Genomic DNA, 20,658 nt, shown 5'->3' with positions numbered 1-20,658 from the left:
TCCAGGGCCTGCAGCCCAGAACAGACACGAACCACCCTGCAGCCTGAAGGGTGCCCCAGGCTGGCGTGCTCGGTATAGGCAAATGTTCCTACTTGCACACAAATTATAGCAGGCGGCAGCAGACATACAGGAGCCTGAGAGCAGAGAGGCAGGAACTATTACATTATAGCAAAACCACATTACCTTGAATACATTCAATTCTGCTTAAGAAAACAGCAAAGTATACAGTATGTTTCAGAAAGATTTCCATAAGAAATTCTTAAAAAGAGAACATTGTTTTAGTATCGTAAAGGGTGAAGTTCCATCATCTGGTACATTTGTCTGTTTAGCAACGTCTTCCGTGATGTTCGCTGGGCTGTGCGTGTGTGTGTGTCTGTGTGTGAGCGTGTGGGGTGTCTGTGTGTGTGTCTGTGCATGCGGGCGTCTATGTGTGTGCCTTTGTGGGGTGTCTCTGTGTGTGTGTACACCTAGGTAAGTAGGGAGCCAAGTGGGCAAATCCTTAAAATAGTCCCCAGGCCTCTGGGTGCAGAGGCAGAGGAGGGAGAGTGGACACAGGGAGGGAGGATGTCCGTTGAGCATTTCTGTTTCCACCTGGCCCCGCTCTCCATACGGTACAACTCACCCATTCACCAAAACCTGGCAAACCAGCAAATCATCCCAAGTAGACAGGAAAGGGCTGACTTCTGAAACGACTCAGGATTCCCGTCTGAAGCAAATGCACATACGGACATGGCTGGCTTCAGAGCGTAGGCCTATGCCTGTTTACTTGATCATAAGTCTAACCGTGCCTTAGACTGTGACAAGTGTGAACACACATTAGTGGGATGGCTGAGACAGCACTGGTGTGAAGACATTTGATTACCATTCCGCTGCACTGAGAATCCTGTGTTATCTGGCCGACAGCAGAACTGCTTTTTCCTTTTAACAACAGAAAATTTACATCTGGAGAAACATTGTAAAGCTTCACTCTTGACGAAGGATTCTTTTCCCCCCGCTAAGTTTAGTAAAATTGGGGTGACATGAGAGTGACTTCGTGGCAGTAAGCTCCTCCTGCCCTGCGCCTGCAGGAGAGGACGCAGTCTCGGTGCACAGGCCCGCCCCGTGACCCTCTAAGCTCGCGTGTGCTGCAGGAGAGGAGACAGAGGCTGGGGCCTAGTGGCGGCCGGTCGCAGGGACTCGGGAAAGATGCCCGCTGGAAACAACCTGCTTCTCCCTCCCGGGGGCAAGCAACAGGCAAATGTCACAGCAAACGGAGTTTCTTCTCACTTGGAGGCTTGTGCTGACTGAAGGATGCCAGCTGCACGGGCGAGGGACCAGCAGGGTGCCCGTCCAGGGGCCGGCTGGCTGCAGAGATGCAGCTGAGGCTGGTCCGCTGTGCGGTGCTCACGTTTCAATTCAAGTGCAGCGTCCCTGAGGATGAGTGAGGGTGTGAACCCAGGATGGAGCCGCAGGCCGTCTGCAGCCGTGGCAAGGCAGCGCACACGTCAGGAGAGGGTCTGCAGGGGCCACCCCAGGGAAGGCACCCAAGACGACAGAGTGCTGGATAGAGAGGGTCCCCAGCAGGTGGCGCACAGACCAAGTTCCGAGACCCTCGCCCACTATCCTGAACAGACATGCGCTGGCCTCTGACCCAGTGCAGCCCCTCACATCGCGATGGGGACAGAGAGTGCAAGGAAGTCAGAGGCATCGGCACAGCCACCTTGGGGACGCCTGCCCTGCGGCCACCCTGACGACCAAGGAGCCCAGATGCCCAATCTTGTGGGTGACCCCTTGACGTCTGGGTCATCACGCCCAGGGACAGTAGGGCGCGTCTAGGACACAGGACGCGGTCTTAGATGGGGTAAGGGGAAGACCGGGCAGCCAGTCCTGTCCACACCCCTCAGCCAGGCTGGGGGGCTTCTCCAGGACACAGTCATGTCACCTCGCTCTGAAAATCCACAGTGTGCTGATGTCAGGGTGCAGAGAGCAAACAGAAAGTGGGCTGGGGCACCGTCCCAGAGGCACCATCCCTGGGTGGCTGGGTGGGGGGGAGGGCAGTGGTCACAAAGGGCCCCCTTCTCGTCTGGGAGTCGGCCCCTCCTGCATCCCCATGACCAGCCCCCAGCCACACCCCGGATGGCGCACAGCCTAGGATGAGACCATCGGAGCTGGGGTGCCTGTCAGCCAGGCACTTCCACCCCAGAAATTCACCACTGTGGCCTTTGCCTTGGCCAGATTTTATAAAGAAAACTCAGGCTGTAAGGGCGGCAGCAGGTACCCATCATGGGACACTGGAACCCTTCCGGCAGTCCGTCCGAGCAGGGGCCCCGGGGGTGGGAGGGGTGCCCACAGTGGGCCTCCCTGTGGCCCACTTTCCATCAATGGCCACTTTCTCAGCCCCATCGGCATGAATGAGGAGGCTGGCATGCAACCCACACTCCCCCGGAGGGCTGCTCTGGGCAGCCGACCTGGTTACAGCCACTCAGCTACTCTTAACAGAGGCCTCCTTCCTGCAAGGGCCCAGTGACGGCCCCCGGTGTCCTGTCCAGGGCCCCGATGGCCATCTCTGATTTCCTGTGTGCAGAGACCCAGAAACCACCTTTGAGTCAAAGGAAACCTGTCTAGGAAGCCTGGTCCCCTTGGCTGGGCTGGTGTGCTAGCCTGTCTATACCAGATCTGGCTGCATCCAGCCTGCCCACACCCGGCCCTGCTCTCCACTGGCCAGCGGCTGTGTGTTAGGGCTTCGTGGCCCTCCCGGCTGTGGAGGCTGAAGATGCTTCTAAGCCCAAACCTGTACAGGGAGGGAAGCGTGGGGAAGGGAAAGCGCCTGGCCTCTTGAGGTCCGCGCTCTAGGCTCCCGGAAGAGTTCGGAGGTCACCGAAAGCATCGTGCGCCCCAAATCCCGCTGGCCTAGCTTTAGGGGCCCCGGGCCTTGGTGAGCAGCCGCCTCCGGTACACGTCTAGCTCTCCTGACCCGCGTTCTAACGAAATTGGCACAGGAAGCCTCCGGGAGACTGTGGATGCCAGCAGCTGGGGAGGGGGCTCCAGGGAGCCCTCGACTGCTGAGACCCTTTCTCTCTGAATTCCACAGCCCATCCAATAGCCACCTCTTAAACCTCAGTTATAAGTGAGCCCAGGGTGGTGACTGTGCAGGAGGGGCATGGCTCTCACTGCAGTGCCTGTCCTCCCTGAAGCCCAGGGACACTGGCCCACCTGGGACCCAGGTCTGATGCTACAGTCCCACCCAGAATTCTCAGGACCTGGGGGTGGCCTGGCTGAGCACTGGGCCTCGTGGTGACGTCTCATGCTGGTGACGGACACCACTGTGATCTGGCCAGAGGCCCCCTTCCCATACTAGGCTATGTCCTCAGGATGCCCACGGCTGGCCCAGCTCCTTCCCTCTGTCCACACCAACACAGCCAGCAAGCCCCTGCCCAGGGAAACTCTGCCCTTCACTAACTCACAGTCTGCAGGGGAGGGGATCCCCAAAATCTGACCCCAGGGAACGAGGCCAGATCCAGGGGCAGGACATGCAGGCGGGAGCACAGGGCAAGCAGACAGGCAAGCCTGGGGTCCAGGCTGGCCTTGCCACGGAAGCAGGGGGCAGCTGTGGGCGAGAAGTATTCCAGGGATCCCTTCTCTCTTCCTGCGATAGCCAGGTGCTATCCAGGAACCCACAGCAGGAGGACAGGATGCGGCGAGGGCCCGAGGGCCTGGGACGGGAGATGGGCAGCTGAGAGGGGCCAGGGCCCAAGTGCCTGGGACGGGAGATGGGCAGCTGAGAGGGGCCAGGGCCCGAGTGCCTGGGACGGGAGATGGGCAGCTGAGAGGGGGGGTTCAGCAGCGTCCAGTGGGCCAAGGAGGGTGTCTGCGTGGGCTAGGTTCCCAGGAGGAAGTGTCCCGTGGACGCCAGGGCCTGTCCTCGTGGGCACACGCCCTCCTCCAGCAGTGAGAGAGGCTGAGGCTGGAGCTAACTTTACAGCTGCCGAGATTGATGATGAGCCCGTTGTGTTTAATTCCTACAGCCTGAGAGAGGCAGGTCTGCGTCAGCACGTCCCAGTGGGCAGGCCCCAGAAAGCCGCATATTCCAGCCTGCTGCCTACAATCCGCACTGAGCAAATCTCAGAGCACGCCAAGCGGACAGGACTGCGCCCCGTACCTCGGCCTTCCCACATGCACACACACACGCACACATGCATACACGCCCACGTGCACACACGCATGCACCCATGAGAACTGTGCCCTGCACCTTCATCTCCTTCTCACGCACAATGCACACACGTGCACACACACCCTCGCCCCACTCCTGCCATGCACCTCCCTGGACTCTGTGTCTCACTTCTGCAGCCTTGTTTTCCATCAAGATCTGCTCTGGATCCAGCAGCGCGTGTAGCTGGCAGAGAAGAGGCATGAGAAAACACTCTCTAATTTGAAACTTTTAAAAATGCAGTGCTAAATATTCATTACATTAAACATTAAATACTGCTTACAGATTTTTCTATCAAACTAACAACAAAGGTATTAAAATAAATAAACATGCTAGTATTAAAAAACAACAACTCTTTGTATTTAGGCCTAAAGTGTTTTTAAAATCCCAAAAGGAAAATTTCAGTCTAAGGACCAGGACCTTCATCTGAAGAAATGAGGGGGCTGGACGTGGACCTGCCCCAGTGTCTCCACAGAGCAGCCTGTGTTTCCTCAGGTCACTGAAAATAATTAAGGAAGGAACCACCTTATGCTATTCCTAGCTCTTTCATATTCAAACAAGGGTCCTTAAATTTCATGGCAGTCAGCAGAGCCTCTAAGAGAGCCTGTTCTCTGAGCTGCGGTTGGCTCTCCAGCCCTCCCTGTCTTTTCTGATATTAATGACTTGCCGGTTTAGGGTCTTGAGTGAGCGTAAACCAGGGTTCCTACACCTGCGATTTCCTTCCTGAACTGGACCTTCCACAGCTATCTGTTAGAGCGCCCCAACGTTGCTAAGGTTACCGGCTGCAGAGGAAGCAGCGGGCCTAACAGATGGGGGTCTCTAGTTAAACCCCTTGCAGGTGTCAAGACAGATGCAAAAGGCGGTTGTTTCCAGTGAAATTCTGGCTCCTCTGAGCAGATGTCCAGGAGTTGGGTTCTAAGGGTTCAGTGAACTATGAAGCCAGAGCAGGGTTTCATAACAAGGGGCAGGAATACCGCTAGGCCCGCGGGAAGCAGCCTCGGCAGCTCCTGCCACCTGGTCGACTCTCAGGTGCCGATGGGTCCCACAGTCAGAGATGCACATGGGAACCAGCTCTAGTGAGGCCCTTCATGTGACGATCCCGAGGTGGGGGGGCGAGGCATCCATCCACGGGGAACTGGAGGTTTAGGACGGCCTTGCTGCAGCTGCCTCTAAGCGGAGGGCCTGGGGGAAGGGAGGTTTACAAGATCAACATTGGTGTGACCTGCCTGTCCTTGGCTGGGGAAGCAGGAGCTGGACCGCTCCATCCAGCCACCACCTTTGGGCCTTTCCTGGGCTGCGGCGGCAGCACCTGCCACCTGTGGGGTGAAGCTCCTCTCCCGGCCAGTGTCCCGGCCAGTGCTTCTTGGGCCCTGACCCTTGGGCCATTGTAGCTCACCTCACACTCTCCACAAATGCGTCTCGGCCTCCCTAATCCAGGCGAGCTCAGATCGCTCACCTAGCACTTAACTGTCTTCTCGTCCCGTGTCTCCAAAACCAGGGTCTGCTTTCAGCCAGTGCACCGTGTGGCCCACCCTGCCTGTTGATGGAGCGGAGTTACAGCCACAGCATCTTTAGAAGAGAAAGGCAGAGGAATGTTGGACCAAACGTTTATGACAAAGAAGCTCGGACTCTAAGAGAGCTTAACTTACATGGAAAGATCCCTCTGGGGGGCAGTCAGTCTCCAGGATGCTGGACAGAGCAAATGTGTTCCACTAAGGTGCCGAGCTGGCAGAAAACAGGGCAAACCCTCCGTGGGGCTGTTGTTCAGGGACCCCTGCTTCCCCAGGGAGGACGGTGCGCCCTGCCCGCCCGCATCAGGCGTGGCCGCGTGGATGCCAGTGCTGGCAGAAGCTCTGCAAGCAGGCTCGTGCTCCACCTTGAACCTTCCACGAGCCGCGCAGCACCAGAGGGGGGCCATTCCATGATTTACCTGATCACAGATAGAGTCGATGTGATGATTCCTGGGACTCAGGGTCACTGGTGACCACAGCGTCCGGGGGACACCTCCCACGAGGGCGGGCAGGGCACACGTCTCCACCGAGGGGCCCCCTGGACAGGTGTTCTGCAGTGCACCTGCAGGGACAGAGCTGTCTCCACAGTCCTGAGCTGGAGCTTCCTGGGTGACCGAGCCCCGAGAGGCGGGGCCGGGAGCAGAGCCTCATGAGGCATCGAGAAGCCCCCAAACTCGGGAGCTGTGAAGGTCTTGGGGGGGTCTTTCACACAGCATCCGTCAGACAATGATGGACGCACATGGGAAGCCCGATCACATGTTCACTTGGTCTTTACCCAGGACAGAAGCAGCTGTGAACACAAAGTCCCAGACCAAAGCCTGCCCTGGGCTCAGGAACCCATTGCACCAGCAGAGCCTGCCCTGGGCTCAGGAGCCCATTGCACCAGCAGTGACCAGGGAGCGACCCCCTGCTTACTGTTCACCTGCTGATCCCACGGTGGTCAGTCCGACAGACATGGTCCTGCCCTCAGCACAGAGGGGAAACGGACCTCCCGGGGAAGCAAAGGAAGGAAGGGCCAGAGGGGGCTGGTGTGGAGGGGCCAAGGAAGAGGAGTCTGGCCAGGTGGTGGAGGGCATCCCCTGGCTGAGGCGAGGGCGTGTAAATGTCAGCCCTGGTCTATAGCAGCTGTGGCACAGCACAGAGTCCCCGAGATTTCTGCACTTCTGGTTTCTCCATTTGTAAAATGGAAAGGTTACGATGAATCTACTCCACCAATTATTCCACAAGGTAACAACGTATTTCATCTCAAAAGGACTTCAGAGCTTTTCATTTTTTAGTACAAAATGCAAACTGACAATGAAATGTTGGCTTTTAAGGCATTTTGGCTGAATTTAGCTCTTAGTTCATTTAGTTCTTTGAAGGTGTTCGATAAAAAGTGTGCAGAACTGCCATTAACCACCATCAGTCCAGATTGGTGTCCTCGTGATGAAATATGATTTCAGCTGGAAGTAAGAGTTTTGTTCATTCTAAACCAGAAAAGGTCACGTCAACTTAGAAAAATCTCCCGTAGTCTTCATTACAGCAAACCAAACTTTTCTACCCCGGGTCCTCCGTGGAGACCCAGTCCCAGCAGAGTGTGCGCGAGCTTCGGGGCCTGCAGACGAGTTTGGGCTGCTCGGCCAATGGACACCGTTTGCCTCTGCAGCCATATTTACAGTTCTTTCGGAGAAAAATTGATAGGAGCCATTCTTTCCTGCTTAATTTATCTGGAAAACCCTTTGTCAGGAAAGAAAAGTGCTCTTGAAATTTGTCAGCTCAATCAGACGTGTGGCTTCTCACGTACAAAGATAAAAACTCATTTTCATCCCTCCAAGGTTTTGTTGTCCTTTTTTGTTCACATCACTGTTAAACTGAGCCAAAACAAAACACCTTCAAAAGCAGGTTCCCTTTTGCCTGAGTCCAGCTGCTTTGCGGGCGTCTGCCTGCCTGTCATCCTGTCTTCAGCCAGCACACCTGGCCTCCCTACACCTTTCGCATGTTTCCAACAGAGAAAAAACTAATTCTAGACGACACTCAATGGATGACTGAAATTAATTTTTCTAAATTGTAGATCTGACAGCCGATTTCACCTAAATCACCAATTACATGGTTTTTTTTTTCTTTGCTTGCTTTTCTTTTTACACTTTTGGATTACATTCCTACATAAATAAAGAAGCAGCAGGTACAGAGACGGGAAGTGGGAGTGTGATATTGTATGTTTGCACTACTAGGTTTAAAGTGTTACCTAACATCTTTCCAAAGCATCCTCTGAGTGGGGACCCCCGACCACAGCTGTGACACAGCAGCTGCGAGGAAAGTTGGGAACTAGTCTGACTGGGGTTCTTCAAACAAGGGTGCAGGAACCTGGAAGAGTGCCCCTCAGGCTGGCCCTGCTCCTCGCCTGATGGCGCCCTAAGGTAGCTGCTACCGGATCCTAACTTGATACTAACCACTGAGGCAGGACGCCCACAACGTCTGGGCTTTTCCACGTGGCTCCTGTGCTTTCTTAAAGGACCTCATGATTTAGCCTTAATCTTTAGTTTTGGTGGGACAGGTGAAGACTGCTGACACTGGGCTGAGGTTGTTTGGGAATTGGGGCTGGGCCTGGGCCTGCGCTGGAGCACCTTTGTTTTTTCCAGAAGGAAGGTGGGGTGAAAGCTTCAAGTCTGCAGACATTCTAGCAGGGAAAGCGCTACAGGGACACCTCACGAGGCCATATTGGAGTGCAGGAATGTAGAGGTAAGTGACAGCACGTTTAAGCAAAATTTAAGGTATTTGAAGGGAAATGCAAACTCTATATGCATGATTAGAAGAACAAAACAGATATTCTAATAAGAAACCCGTACTGTGTGTACTTGCAATGCTAAACGGTGCTTTTCATGCACCCTCCCTGCCACCGAACTGCCCCAAGAAAGTGACCACAAAGCATAATGGTCCCAGGCACAGACAGGCAGGGCATGTGTGGCTCCTGCCATGTGAATGGGCCCTGGGTTTCCTGAGAAAGGGACCTGAGAGGGACAGAGAAGGACTTGTCACAAAACTGGGAGGGATGTCGACTCTGAAGATGAAGCTAACCCTGGAGCCCCAAAGCACACTCTGAAAGGGCCTGGCAGGCGCTTACAGCTCCTCGAATTACACAACAGCGGGAGCCCTGGGGGCAAACACAGTAGAGAGGGGGTGGTGCTGGTGGTGCAAACTAGAAGCTCCCAGTGGCGGCCAGGCTCAGACTGCGAGGAGTCTGACGGGCAGAGCCGGACAAGTGCCGGCTGGTGGCTCTGCTGGGGGCCGCGTAGGCAGCATGTCTGCACAGCCTGGCTCTCGGGCGCTCACTGGGAGTCACACGCCTGGTCCACAAGGGAGGTGGGCAAACACCTGTGCATGAGCACTCCTCACCCACGGAGAAGAAAGACCCCAGGAGGTGGAGATACCCCAAGCCACAGACCGGCAACCAGGGCAGGGTTTCCCACACAGTTTGGGTTTTCACCTGTGGTCAAGGCAACAGCTCTCTCTTTCTCCTCAAAGTGTTCGAATTTGGACAATAAATGATATGGCTAGTCTGCTTATAACATGTGGGTTTCCTTGAGCCCATAAGGGGATAGCTCTCAGCTCAAGTCCCAAAGTTTAATCCTGAATTTTCAGTTTGATTGCTACTATAAATGGGTATACCACACTGAACAAAAGGAGGGAGTGAGTGAGTGTGGAGGTGAGTGTGGAGGTGAGAGTGGAGGTGAGGGCGGGTGGAGGTGAGGGTGGAGGTGAGGGAGGGTGGAGATGAGTGAGGAGTGGTTTTTTTTGTTTTAGTTTCCATTTATAATTCTGTTTTAAGCCGATTCAGGATATGTTGAACCTCACTTTATGAAGACTCTGTGCTGGGTCCGCCCATGTATTCAATGGCTCAGGAATTTGATGAGACACTAGTAAATATTTGACATCTGTGCCCTCAGAGGACAGTGTTTCAGTAGCAGAAGGCCTGACCCGGGTTACTGAATCCTCACAAGGACTGGCGGCAATTCTGCAAATAATGGCAGTAAATCCAGAGTGAGGTGGGAATGTAGCGCAGGGGTGTGTGTACTCGAGCAAGTCGCAGGGGTGTGAAAATAACACCCCTGCGTGCAAGGAAACCGGAGAAACAGTGTGTGAGGTTGGGACCCGCACCCGGGTCTCTGATCAGTGCTGTGCAGAAGCCCCTCTCCTCCCAGAGCGGGACCGCTGCTCTCCCCCCTCACTTGCTACATTTTACTGACCGTGTTTGAATTCAAGAGGCAAAACACATGGGCCCTGAAATATGTCACTCTGTGAACTAAGGGGGAAGGAAAAGGCAGAATGGAGATCAGTGGAACCCTACTCACGCAGGGCTGGGCCTGGCAGGGATGACGCACTTCGGCAGGAAGAGCGAGAGGCGTCAGTCTCCACCCAGCAGCTTGCTGTAAGTGTATGAGGTTGGGGGTTACCAGAAGACCCCTGATGCCGTCACAGAGCAGTGACACCCAGGTCTGTCCTAGAGCAGCCGGAGCAGGGTCCAGAGAGGAAGCTGTGCCGCCACTCGGAATGGGAGGCCTTTACCAGATTTGTCCCTAACAACCACCCCTCCAGGACTGCAAAGGGAAAAGCCACGTGCAACACCACCACCTGGGCAGCGCTCGGAGGCTGTGAACACCTAGGAGATCTAAGCCAGCAGTGAAGAGGCTGCTGTCCTAGTATAATTCCCGCGCACAGAGGTAAGTGGGCCAGAGGACGGTGGGTGCACAGGCTGCACAGAGCTCAGGCGTCCTGAGGATCTAGGGCCCAGGGAAGAACTAAGAGCGCCACCCCTCTAAGGCGAGGGGCAGGAGACCAGGGGAGGGGTTGGCCACTGCCAGCACCCCATGCAGCCTGCCCGAGACCCCCAAACTCATGGTGGTTGTGAACCATTTGGAGTGTGGTTGGAAGGCATCTGTTTCCTCTAGCTGGGAAGAGTGTGATGGATCTAGATGGGGTGACAGGAGGGACAAAGTATTAACTGATGTGAAAACACGGAAGACAAAGCTTACGGGAATATTGAAATAACATCTGTACTTTTTGGCAGCGTGAAATTGGCTAATAAAAGCATCTATGAGTGTTGGCATTTCAGGATTTGAGAGGTGGGCCCTCGTTTGCCTAAACACCATTGAAGGGGCTGCCGAAACCCACAGCAGGGTCCAGGTGCCTCTCTCCAACTGTCGCTCCAGCCTGGACCAGGTGCTCTGCTTCCTCTCCCCTTGTGGTTTGAGCAGAAATCCCACAGGAAGCACAGCGTCAGGGGACACTTCCTCCCAGGCCCGGTCCCGATGTGCTAACCCTGTGTTTCTGCTCTTTCCTCACTCCTTACCTGTGGTCTTTCTCATGATACACTGGTCACAGAGGCACCACTCTCCTGGATCACTAAATATTTTCCACTCTCACCACCAAAGTGCATTTACGGAGTACCTACTGTGTGCTAAGCACCCTGAAGGATACAAAGATCAATGTCCTGAGCTGATAGCCTAGTAGCGGGTGTATCACAAGAAAGTGAAAACTATAGTACTGAGGCGGGTATTGTCACAGGAGAGGACGCAAGCACCTCCTGATGCTTGATTGTACCCCGAAGACAACACGGTGGGAACGCGTGAGCTCTGGTGCGTGTCAGACGCTGCTTAGGCATTTCACACGGATTAGCCTCATCACACCCCTCCCCAAGGGGCTTTTTGCCCAGTGGCTACATCCTGAAGTCCTAGCCTTCTGCAGATTTCCTAGTAATTTTATATTCTGGCCTTTGACACAAACCTGTTTCTTAAAGAGGTTACTTCTTGTTTCAAAACATACATTCTTAAGAATTAATCTTCTACAATATAATGAAATTTTAAAGCAGAGTTATAAAATTTGTTCCAAATTCTCAACGAAATACTAGGAAACCATATCTAACAGCATATTACAAGGGTTATTGACCATGACCAAGTGGGATTTAGTCCAGGAATGCAAGGGTGGTTCAACAATCAGTCACTATAATACTCCACATGAACAGAATGAAGAAGAAGCCCCTACGATCATCTCTAATGATGCTGAAAAAGCATTTGACAAACTCTAACACTTTCCTGATAAAAACACCCAGAAAACTAGGAATAGAAAGGCTCTTCCTCAACATGATAAAAAGGCACTTATCAGTGCCCACAGCTAATTTCATACTCAACAGTGAAAGACCAAAAGGCTTTCCTCTAACAACAGGAACAAGGCAAGGATGCCCACTTTCTCCACTGCTATGCAACACTGCCCTGGAAGTTCCAGCCAGAGCAATTAGGCAAGAAAAAAATTAATGGCAAATTAATTTAGAAATGAAGTAGTAAAACTATCTCTATTTGCAGATGACACGATCTTATATACAGAAAATCACAAAGAATCTACAGATAAAGCTACTAGAGCTAATAAGTAGATTCAGCAAAGTTGCAGGATATGAGATACAAAATCAACATGCAAAAATCAGTTGTGCTTCTCTACACCAGCAATGAAGAACCCAAAAAGGAAATGAAGAAAACAATTCCATTCTATAATAGCATCTAAAAAGAATAAAATACTGAAGAATACATTTAACCCAAGAGATGAAAGACTCGTACACTGAAAACTCCAAAACATTACTGGGAGAAATTAAAGAAACCTAATTAAATGGAAAAACATTCCTGGTTCATGGATTGGAAGGCTTAACACTGTTAAGATGTCAATACCATTCAAAGTGATCTACAAATTCAATGCCATTTCTATCAAACTTTCAATTGCTTTTTTTCTAGAAATGGGAAAAAAAATCTTCAAATTAATATTGAATTTCAAGGGGTCCTGAGTAGCTAAAGGAATCTTGAAAAAGAAGGACAAATTTGGAGGACTCACACTGCCTGCTTTCAAAACCTGCTACGAAGCTACAGTAATCAAAATAGTGTGGTTTTGGCATAAAGACAGACACACAGACCAATGGAATAGAACTGAGGATTCAGAAATAAACCCCCCAAACTACAGCCAACTGACTTTCAACCAGGGTTCCAAGACTATTCAATTGGGAAAAAATAAGTTCTTCAAAAAATGGTGATGGGGCTTCCCTGGTGGCGCAGATGGTTGAGAGTCTGCCTGCCGATGCAGGGGACACGGGTTCGTGCCCTGGTCCGGGAAGGTCCCACATGCCGTGGAGCGGCTGGGCCCGTGAGCCATGGCCGCCGAGCCTGCTCATCCGGAGCCTGTGCTCCGCAACGGGAGAGGCCACAACAGTGAGAGGCCCGCGTACCAGAAAAAAAAAAAAATGGTGATGGGAAAAGTGGATATCCATATACAAAATAATTAAGTTGGACCCCTATCTCACACCACACACAAAAATCAACTAGAAATGAGTCAACGACCTAAATGTAAGCACTGAAGATACAAAATTCTTAGAAGAAAACATAGGGATAAATCTTCATGACCTTGTATGTGGCATGACCTTGTATGTTTTCTTAGATACGACACCACAAGCATGAACAATGAAAGAAAAAATATATAAATTAAATTTTATCCAAATTTAAAACTTTTGTGCATCAAAAGATACTATCAAGAAAGTAAAAGGATAGCCAACAGATGGGAGAAAATATTTGCAAATCATATATCTGTTAAGAGCCTAGTGTCCAGAGTAAAGAACTCTTAGAACTCAACAATAAAAAGACAAACAACTCAATTTAAAATGGGCAAAGAACTTGAATAGACATTTCTCCAAAGAAGATATGCAGATGGCCAACAAGCACATGAAAATAAGTTTAACATCAGTAGTCATTAGGGAAATGCAAACCAGAACTACAATATCACTTCATACCCACGAGGGTGACTATAAAACTGGAAAATAAAAAGTCTTGGTGAAGCGGTGGAGAAACTGGAACCCTCATACATTGCTGGGAAAATGTAAAATGATTAGGCTGCTGTGAAAAAAAAATCTGGTGGTTCATCAAAAAGTTAAACATAGTTGGGGACTTCCCTGGTGGTCCAGTGGTTAGGACTCTGAGCTTCCACCGCAGGGGGCATGGGTTTGATCCTGGTCGGGGAACTAAGGTCCCACATGCCACGCGGCAAGGCCAAAAAAAAAAGTTAAACACAGAATTACCATATGACCCTGAAGGTATATACCCAATAAATGAAATAAATGAAAATATATGTACACACAAAAACTTGTAAAGACATAATCATAGCAGCATTATTCATAAAACCTAAAAGATGGAAACAGTCCAATGTCCATCAACAGATAAATGGATAAACCAAATTTATGGTCCATCCATACAATGGAATATGAATTTTTTTTAACTTTTAAAAAAATATTTATTTTGGCCGCGCCAGGTCTTAATTGTGGCGTGTGAACTCTTAGTTGCCGCGTCCATGTGGGATCTAGTTTCCCGACCAGGGATCAAATCTGGGCCCCCTATATTGGGAGTGTGGAGTCTTACCCACTGTGCCACCAGGGAAGTCCCCTACAATGGAATATTATTCAGCCATAAAAGGAATGAAGTTCTGATAATGATACAACATGGGTGAAACTTGAGGACATTATGTTCAGTGCAGTAAACCAACCATAAAAAGACAGATACCGTATGATTCCACTTACACTCAGTGGTACTTAGTGTAGTCACAATCATAAGGACAGAAAGTAGAATGGTGCTTGCCAGGCTCTGGGGGCAGGGCGGAGTCAGGAGTTACTGTTCAATAGGTGTAGAGTTTCAGATTTACAAGACCAGGGAGTCATGGGAATGGACGACGGTGATGGTGCACAACAATGTGAATGTACGTAATACCACTGAACTAAAAAATGGTTAAAATGGTAAATTTCATGCTATATGTATTTTAACACACAAAAAAGTCACATATTTTATGATTCCACTTATATGGAATATTCAGAGTAGACAAATCCATAGAGACAGAGAGCACATTAGTGGTTCCAGGGGCTGAGCAGAGGGTGGAATGGGAGAAGCTGCCTAAGGGGTGTGGGGTTTTGCTTTGGGCTGTAGGAATGCTCTGGAACTAGACAGAGGTGGTGGTTGCACAGCATTGTGAATGTACTAAATGCCGCCAGATTGTTTGATTTAAAATGGCTACATTTGTGTCATGTGAATTTCACCTCAGCTGTTTTTTAAAGAATTAGTTCCGGTATCTTCCAGTAATTGTGATGGTAGTTTCCTTCTCATATGTGGCTTTTGTTGCTCTGTGCCCCCAACAACGCTTCCACATGCTCCTCCTATTTAAACATGTGCTTTCGGGGGAGCTTATACTGGGCTTTGAGGCTCATCTGCTCGGTTCACATCGCCGTGATTCTCTGGGTTGCCGTCTCTGGACGGGCGAGAATCAGTTTGAGAACCAAACGCTCATTCCTTACCCAGCGTAGTACTCTGGGCTGACTAAATGCTTCTTCCAGTTACCTTTTCTTTAGTCTCTTTGAATAATCCATAGGGAAAGCTCTGGGACCCTTGAACTCAAGTGGAGCTCATGACCTATTGATCTGGGCACTTTCACAAAGCATTTCTTTAAAAAATTCACAAATACATTGTTAAAATAGCACATAATTGTAGTTGTAACTCCTCTCCCCTGGTGATATCTTTGAGCATCAACATACCTTGAAGATAACTTCAATGAATATTTTGCCTTAAGTGATTCAAGGAAATATTATAACTCCATCGTTTTTCTCTCTTATTTGTATGAAAATCTCTCTTCCTCTCTACCACAGTCACAGAATAGCCAACATTTACTGAGCACTTACTGTATGCTAGACAGTATTCTAAAAACATCGTAATACTATTATCTTCCCCATTCTAAAGATGGTGAGGTTGAGGGGCTTACCTGCCCACCCACTCAGTGGGGGAACCAGAACTGAACCCAAGCCACTATGGCCACATAGCCTGCATCCCTAACCACCAAGCCCACTGCTTCCATCCACACTGCCCTGTGTCTCATTCTAGCCAGAGACAGAGCCCAAGAGCTCTCAGAAACTCTTTCCAACCTCTTCCCTCTCCGGGCAAGGCCACCTGATGGCCCGCAGCTAATTCCAAACCACTTGACAATGAAGGGAAGGCTCAGCCTTTTCCATTCACTGAAAATTCAGTCAGGCACTTCTTCTCTTCTGCACCGTGCACTACCGTCTCCACCTCAAAAACTACATGCACAGCTCATTCACTGTGTCGCACCAGATATTGCCAAGCTGTTCTCCGTACTGGCCTTGAACCTGCTCTACTAGATTGCACTCAGGCAGGTAAAGCTTCCCAGAATCAGCTGTAACCTGGCTGCTCCCTCTGAGGCCGCTACTTTATTCTTAAAAATCTCAGGAATCGTGTTAGCTCAGGCCACCGGGCAAGCCCTGCATCTGTGTAGCCCCGTGAGGTTGCGACTGGGCGGGGCAGTGACAGAGAGCTTCAGAGGAGGGGATACAGTTGCCGCCTTGTGACAAATACTTGTTGAGCACCTACTGTGTGCCATGCACTACTCCAGGCACCAGGGAAATACGGGGAATGAAATAAAGCCGGTGCTGCCTGGGGAAGCAGGCTACTGAGGGTAGTCAGGATAGAGTGATGTCAGTTCAAATCACTGTGGGGCTGGGGGCTGCGGCAGCATGACCCAGGGGAGCTTTCTGAGGCTAACGCGTACCAGGGTTGGGGGTCCCACGTTGGGGGGCTGCAGGCAGGTGAGACTTCGCCAGGGGAGGTGCACATACTCATTACCTGGCAGACTTGCACAGTTTTAGTGCAGAACTTCAAATTAATTCCTGTCCCAAACTGTTGTTGGCATTAGATTTAATCCCTATCCTAGGTCTCAGAAACATAAGTAGTTTTAAAGTCATATAAGATAAACTCACCACAAAGTGAGTTTTCCACAACCTGATTTTCTCACTTTTGGGGAAAGTTCTGTAAGGTTGGACACTTGTCTAAAAGTATCTGAAAGCTCTGTCTTTGAGAATTTGGGCCCAGGTGTGAACTGAGGCACCTGGAAAGTTGTCCCAGATATCAGGACAGAGACAGCCTTCAACTCAGGAACATTCAGCTCGGTGATGACCTGGGTTTCCTTTCGAGAAGCATCAACTCATCCACTTTAAAATTAGACGCTATGGTGCTCCAAGAGGTGGGTGGCCACAGGTTATCCTGTAAGTGAACAGACTGAAACTCCAAGAGGCTGAACCACCGGCCCAAAGGCTGACAGATAACAGCGGGTGGATGTGGGTGCACATTCAATCCAACACCCCAGGCCTGTTCTCTGGGCACCAGGTGGAGGTCCAGAGCCTCTTCTCCACTCCCAAGGCACCTGCCCTCCTTGACCCCCTTGTAGGGTAAATGGCAATTGTGGGATGCCTTCTGCTCACAGGATCCCAGATTCCCAAGGCTTCTCAGGACCAACAGGTTCAGGGCAGGATTTGCCACCTTGCAGCCCACCCCTCTGTCCCACCACCCTCCTGACCCCTTCGGAAGTGTGCTGGGCTCTTAGGTCAGACCAACTGTCTCTCTGGATCATTTTTCTTGGCTGGACCAGTGAGCACTGGCTGCTGCACACCTGCTGAGTGCCAGGCCCTGTGAGGGGCAGAGGGATGCAGGTAAAGAAGCTGCAATCCCGAGGGAACCTCCCATGGCGAGCAGGGCACAGAAGCCCTGTTCTGACAGGGCAGGAGGATCAATACAGAGCAGAGGCACCACTGCCCCTGGCACAGCCGTGTGGAGAGGAAAGCCACCGCTTCCAGGCTGCTTCCTGGCTGGGAGCCACAGGTCAAGTGCGGAAGCCTGGCTTTCCACCATTTGTAGAATGGGTACCCTGTCCTGGAGGATGGCTGTTGGGGCTGGATGGCTCTAAGTGACTTGATTTTTGTTCAAGCACAAAGAGAGGACACATTAGTTCTGTTTGGAAGGAGGGAGGCATGGGAACTGGGCTTGAATGATTCTCATTAAAAGAATGCCTTGATCTGGGAGTCTGGGGTCTCCTGTGTTTGCCTGGATGATACAACCTGTGAACACACATCTCAGAGTCTCGGGGCAAATTCAGGCCGACTTTCTTTCCTTAGACCAGCATTTTTGGGATGCTTTACAAGTAATAAAGTATTCAGGTGAGACCACCACCAAGCTCATGAACTACAGACACAAAGGTCCACATTTCACAAAGGCGATTTCAGACTAGACCTACACGGGGCCCCTCTAACGGGATAAAACCACAGGTCACCTGCACCCAAGCCCCCAGTCCCCTGGAAAGGTCAGGGCTCTGTTCTCTGTGGCCCACCTGGGCAAGTCCACTTGTGATCCCAACCCAGACCACTGCTCCTGTTTGCAGACTGGATGCCAAACTATGAGATCAAAACGGGGCATCTCCTCAGAAGCAGAAGTGGGTGCATTATCTCCGTGGGGATGCCCAGCCCTCCAGTGCAGGGATGTGGCCCCACTAGGAATGCAAACATCTTCGAGTTTGAAGGTGTCCACTGAGAGCAAACGGTGGCCTCCGAAGTTCCTCCTGATGCAGAGAGCCGGGGAGCTGGAGGGTTAGGGTCAGGAAGCCAAACCTCACTTCTGTCCACTTTGAAATCTCTTTTCAGGACGCTGAAGCCGACCTGATGCTCAGTTGTTAATTATGCAGTTTCAGCTACCTTCAACTTATTTTTTAAATTATGTGTTTTAAGTCTTAATTAGACACCTGAAAGTACCAGCTAAACTTTTAAAGTGAAAATGCTGTTGGGTAACAGGAGTAGAGTGTAATTACTGTACCAAAACACTCTGTAATCTAGTTCACAGGAAAAAGGGAAAGACAGACCCGACGCACTTTTTGCAGTTCACAGGAAGAAATACAAGACAGCTTCCACCACACTATTCTAGACCTGAAATCACTGTCTTCTTTACTAGGCAATGTTCATTATTTAAATCGACTGCCTTTCCAGTATAAGTCTATCCTGAATTTTTTAAGTAAAAGTTCTTTGTCTTCGTGCACAAAGTTCATTGGTTTGTCCCACCAGTTTTGAGGTAATGAATAACTCAGGAACATTCTCATTGTTGGCGACAACTTCACAAGCGTCTTTTTGTCCTAGCCCCCTCCCCTGCACTCCCTTCACACCCCAGGAATGCAAATCTGTCTTGAAAAGCATACTTCTCTCATAAATATTCATGAGGTTAAGGGAAACGTTTGCTAACCCTTCGTTTAAGTGACCGGAAAAAGTGAAAGCTCCCTCCCGCCGCCGCAGCCGCGGCCTCAGGACCCTCCCCACAGCCGCCGGCCGTCCCCTACCTTGTTGCCCGAGCCCCGGTCGCCCCGGCCGAGCGCCGCGCTGAGGGCCATGGTGGCGCCGCCTTTGTCCCGGCCGCGGGGAGGACAGCGCTCGGAAGGCCCGCCCGCGGGGCGTGGGAAGGGCGGCGGGCTAGGGGCGGACCCTCCCGGCCGCGCCCCCTGCCCGCCTCACAGGTGGGGCGGGGGCGGGGCCTGGGGCCTCGGGGGACGGGGAGGGGCGCCTCTCCCCTAGGGGCTCCGGCGCGAGAGTGGGAGGGGGTCCCACCCCGGGGGCTACGGGGCGGGAAGAGGCCGACCCTCCCGGCCGCGCCCCCTGCCCGCCTCACCCGTGGGGCGGAGGGGCGGGGCCCGGGACCGCGTGGGGACGGGGAGGGCCGCCTCTCCCCCGGGGGCTCCGGGGCGAAAGTGGGAGGGGGGTCCCACCACTGGGACTTCCGGGGCAAAGGTTGGAGGGGGTCTCACGCCGGGGGCTCCGGGGCGGGAACAGGCGGACCCTCCCGGGTCGCGCCCCCGGCCCGCCCCACAGGTGGGGCGGAGGGGCGGGGCCAGGGACCGCGGCAGGGGCGGGGGGAAGGGGCCTTTCACCCCCAGGGGCTCCGGGGCGAAGGCTGGGGCGGCTTTCATCCCCGGGGACTCCGAGGTAGGAGGGGTCGTCTCTCCCCTGGGGGCTCCGGGGAGAAGGTTGGGGGGGGTCTCACTCCCGGGGGCTCCGGGACTGGGTGTTGGAGGGGGTCTCATCCCCGGAGGCTGCTGGGCGAGGCAGGTTGGGGGCGTCTCAGCCCGGGGGTGTGGGCGGCCTTGTAGGTGCCTCGGGCCGCACCCTCACCTGGGAGGAGACCCCGCAGGGACAGAAGGCTGGGGGCGAGCTCCTCCCTCCCCGAGCAGGGGCGGGGGCGGAATTCTTTGTGACTTTTATTCTCGCAGAGCCTGGGGACCTACCATTTTGTTCGCAGACCAGTGGCAGTGGCGCTGCACCCGGTTTCCGTGGGTGTAGACAGACTGGACTCTGATTTCTGCTGGTGAACGCTATCGGATTTTGATTTCCCCCAGTGGAGATAGATTCACACCTGACATGCAACGGTGTAGACAGACTAGTGAAGATAACTGGACCCTGATTTCCACTGGTGTAGGTGGAGCGGACCGATTTCCGCCGGTGTGGAAGGACCGGCCTTCTCTTCCCGCCAAGCGAGCTCCCTGGCTTATGGGACGCTCTCTGCCGGGTAAACAGAACTCGTGAGCCTCTGGGCCTCAGCGAGAGGCCACGTTCCCCTCCTTGGGGAGTCGGGCGCGCGGACAGTTGAACAGGCTCTCACTGGCTTTGCAACTGGAATGCCTGGGTTTCTGGAGAACCTACAGAAACAAAGTACCCCCACCTCCAGCCCCAGCCCGGGGAGACAGACGCCTTCCCTGTAGCTAGGCGACTGTAGGGCTCTGGCTTGAGGAGCACTTGCTGTGTGCTGGGGATGCAGCCGGGTTCTCAGAGGAACCCGTCCCCTCGGCGGGGGGGCGTGTCTCCCCACCCTTGTCCTGTACTGTGTCCCAACTAGAAACAGGGACACTGACTCAGTCCCCCCACTGCGGACAAACGCCCTCATTTAGAGATAAAGTTCAGTTGTGCTGGAGCTGCATGGCTTCAGGTACAGAGTGAAAGAAGCTGAGGGCGGCGGGATGAGTTCTGCCCCCTCACCCAGTACCGGTTCTTTGAATTCCTCTGTGGCTCCTCTGTTCTGCTTCCTGGAACCTCCAGCCCTT

At 52.3% G+C, this 20,658-nt stretch overlaps 1 protein-coding gene across 1 annotated transcript in view; it reads right to left on the bottom strand.

Moving 5' to 3' along the window:
• The window catches only part of PLEKHG4B (pleckstrin homology and RhoGEF domain containing G4B), a gene marked incomplete at both ends in the record, with an annotated part of 57,223 nt that extends 38,266 nt beyond the window's left edge, over nucleotides 1–18,957 (bottom strand). The window contains one exon of the mRNA XM_082652006.1: nucleotides 18,907–18,957. Within this exon, the coding sequence (XP_082508132.1) occupies nucleotides 18,907–18,957 (51 nt within the window). The remainder of the gene's footprint in view (nucleotides 1–18,906) is intronic.
• Nucleotides 18,958–20,658: the final 1,701 nt, after the last annotated feature.

This window comes from Grampus griseus (genome assembly GCF_964374135.1).
Source record: "Grampus griseus genome assembly, chromosome: 3".
Lineage (NCBI taxonomy): Eukaryota > Metazoa > Chordata > Mammalia > Artiodactyla > Delphinidae > Grampus > Grampus griseus.
This window is presented reverse-complemented; position numbering and strand designations above follow the sequence as displayed.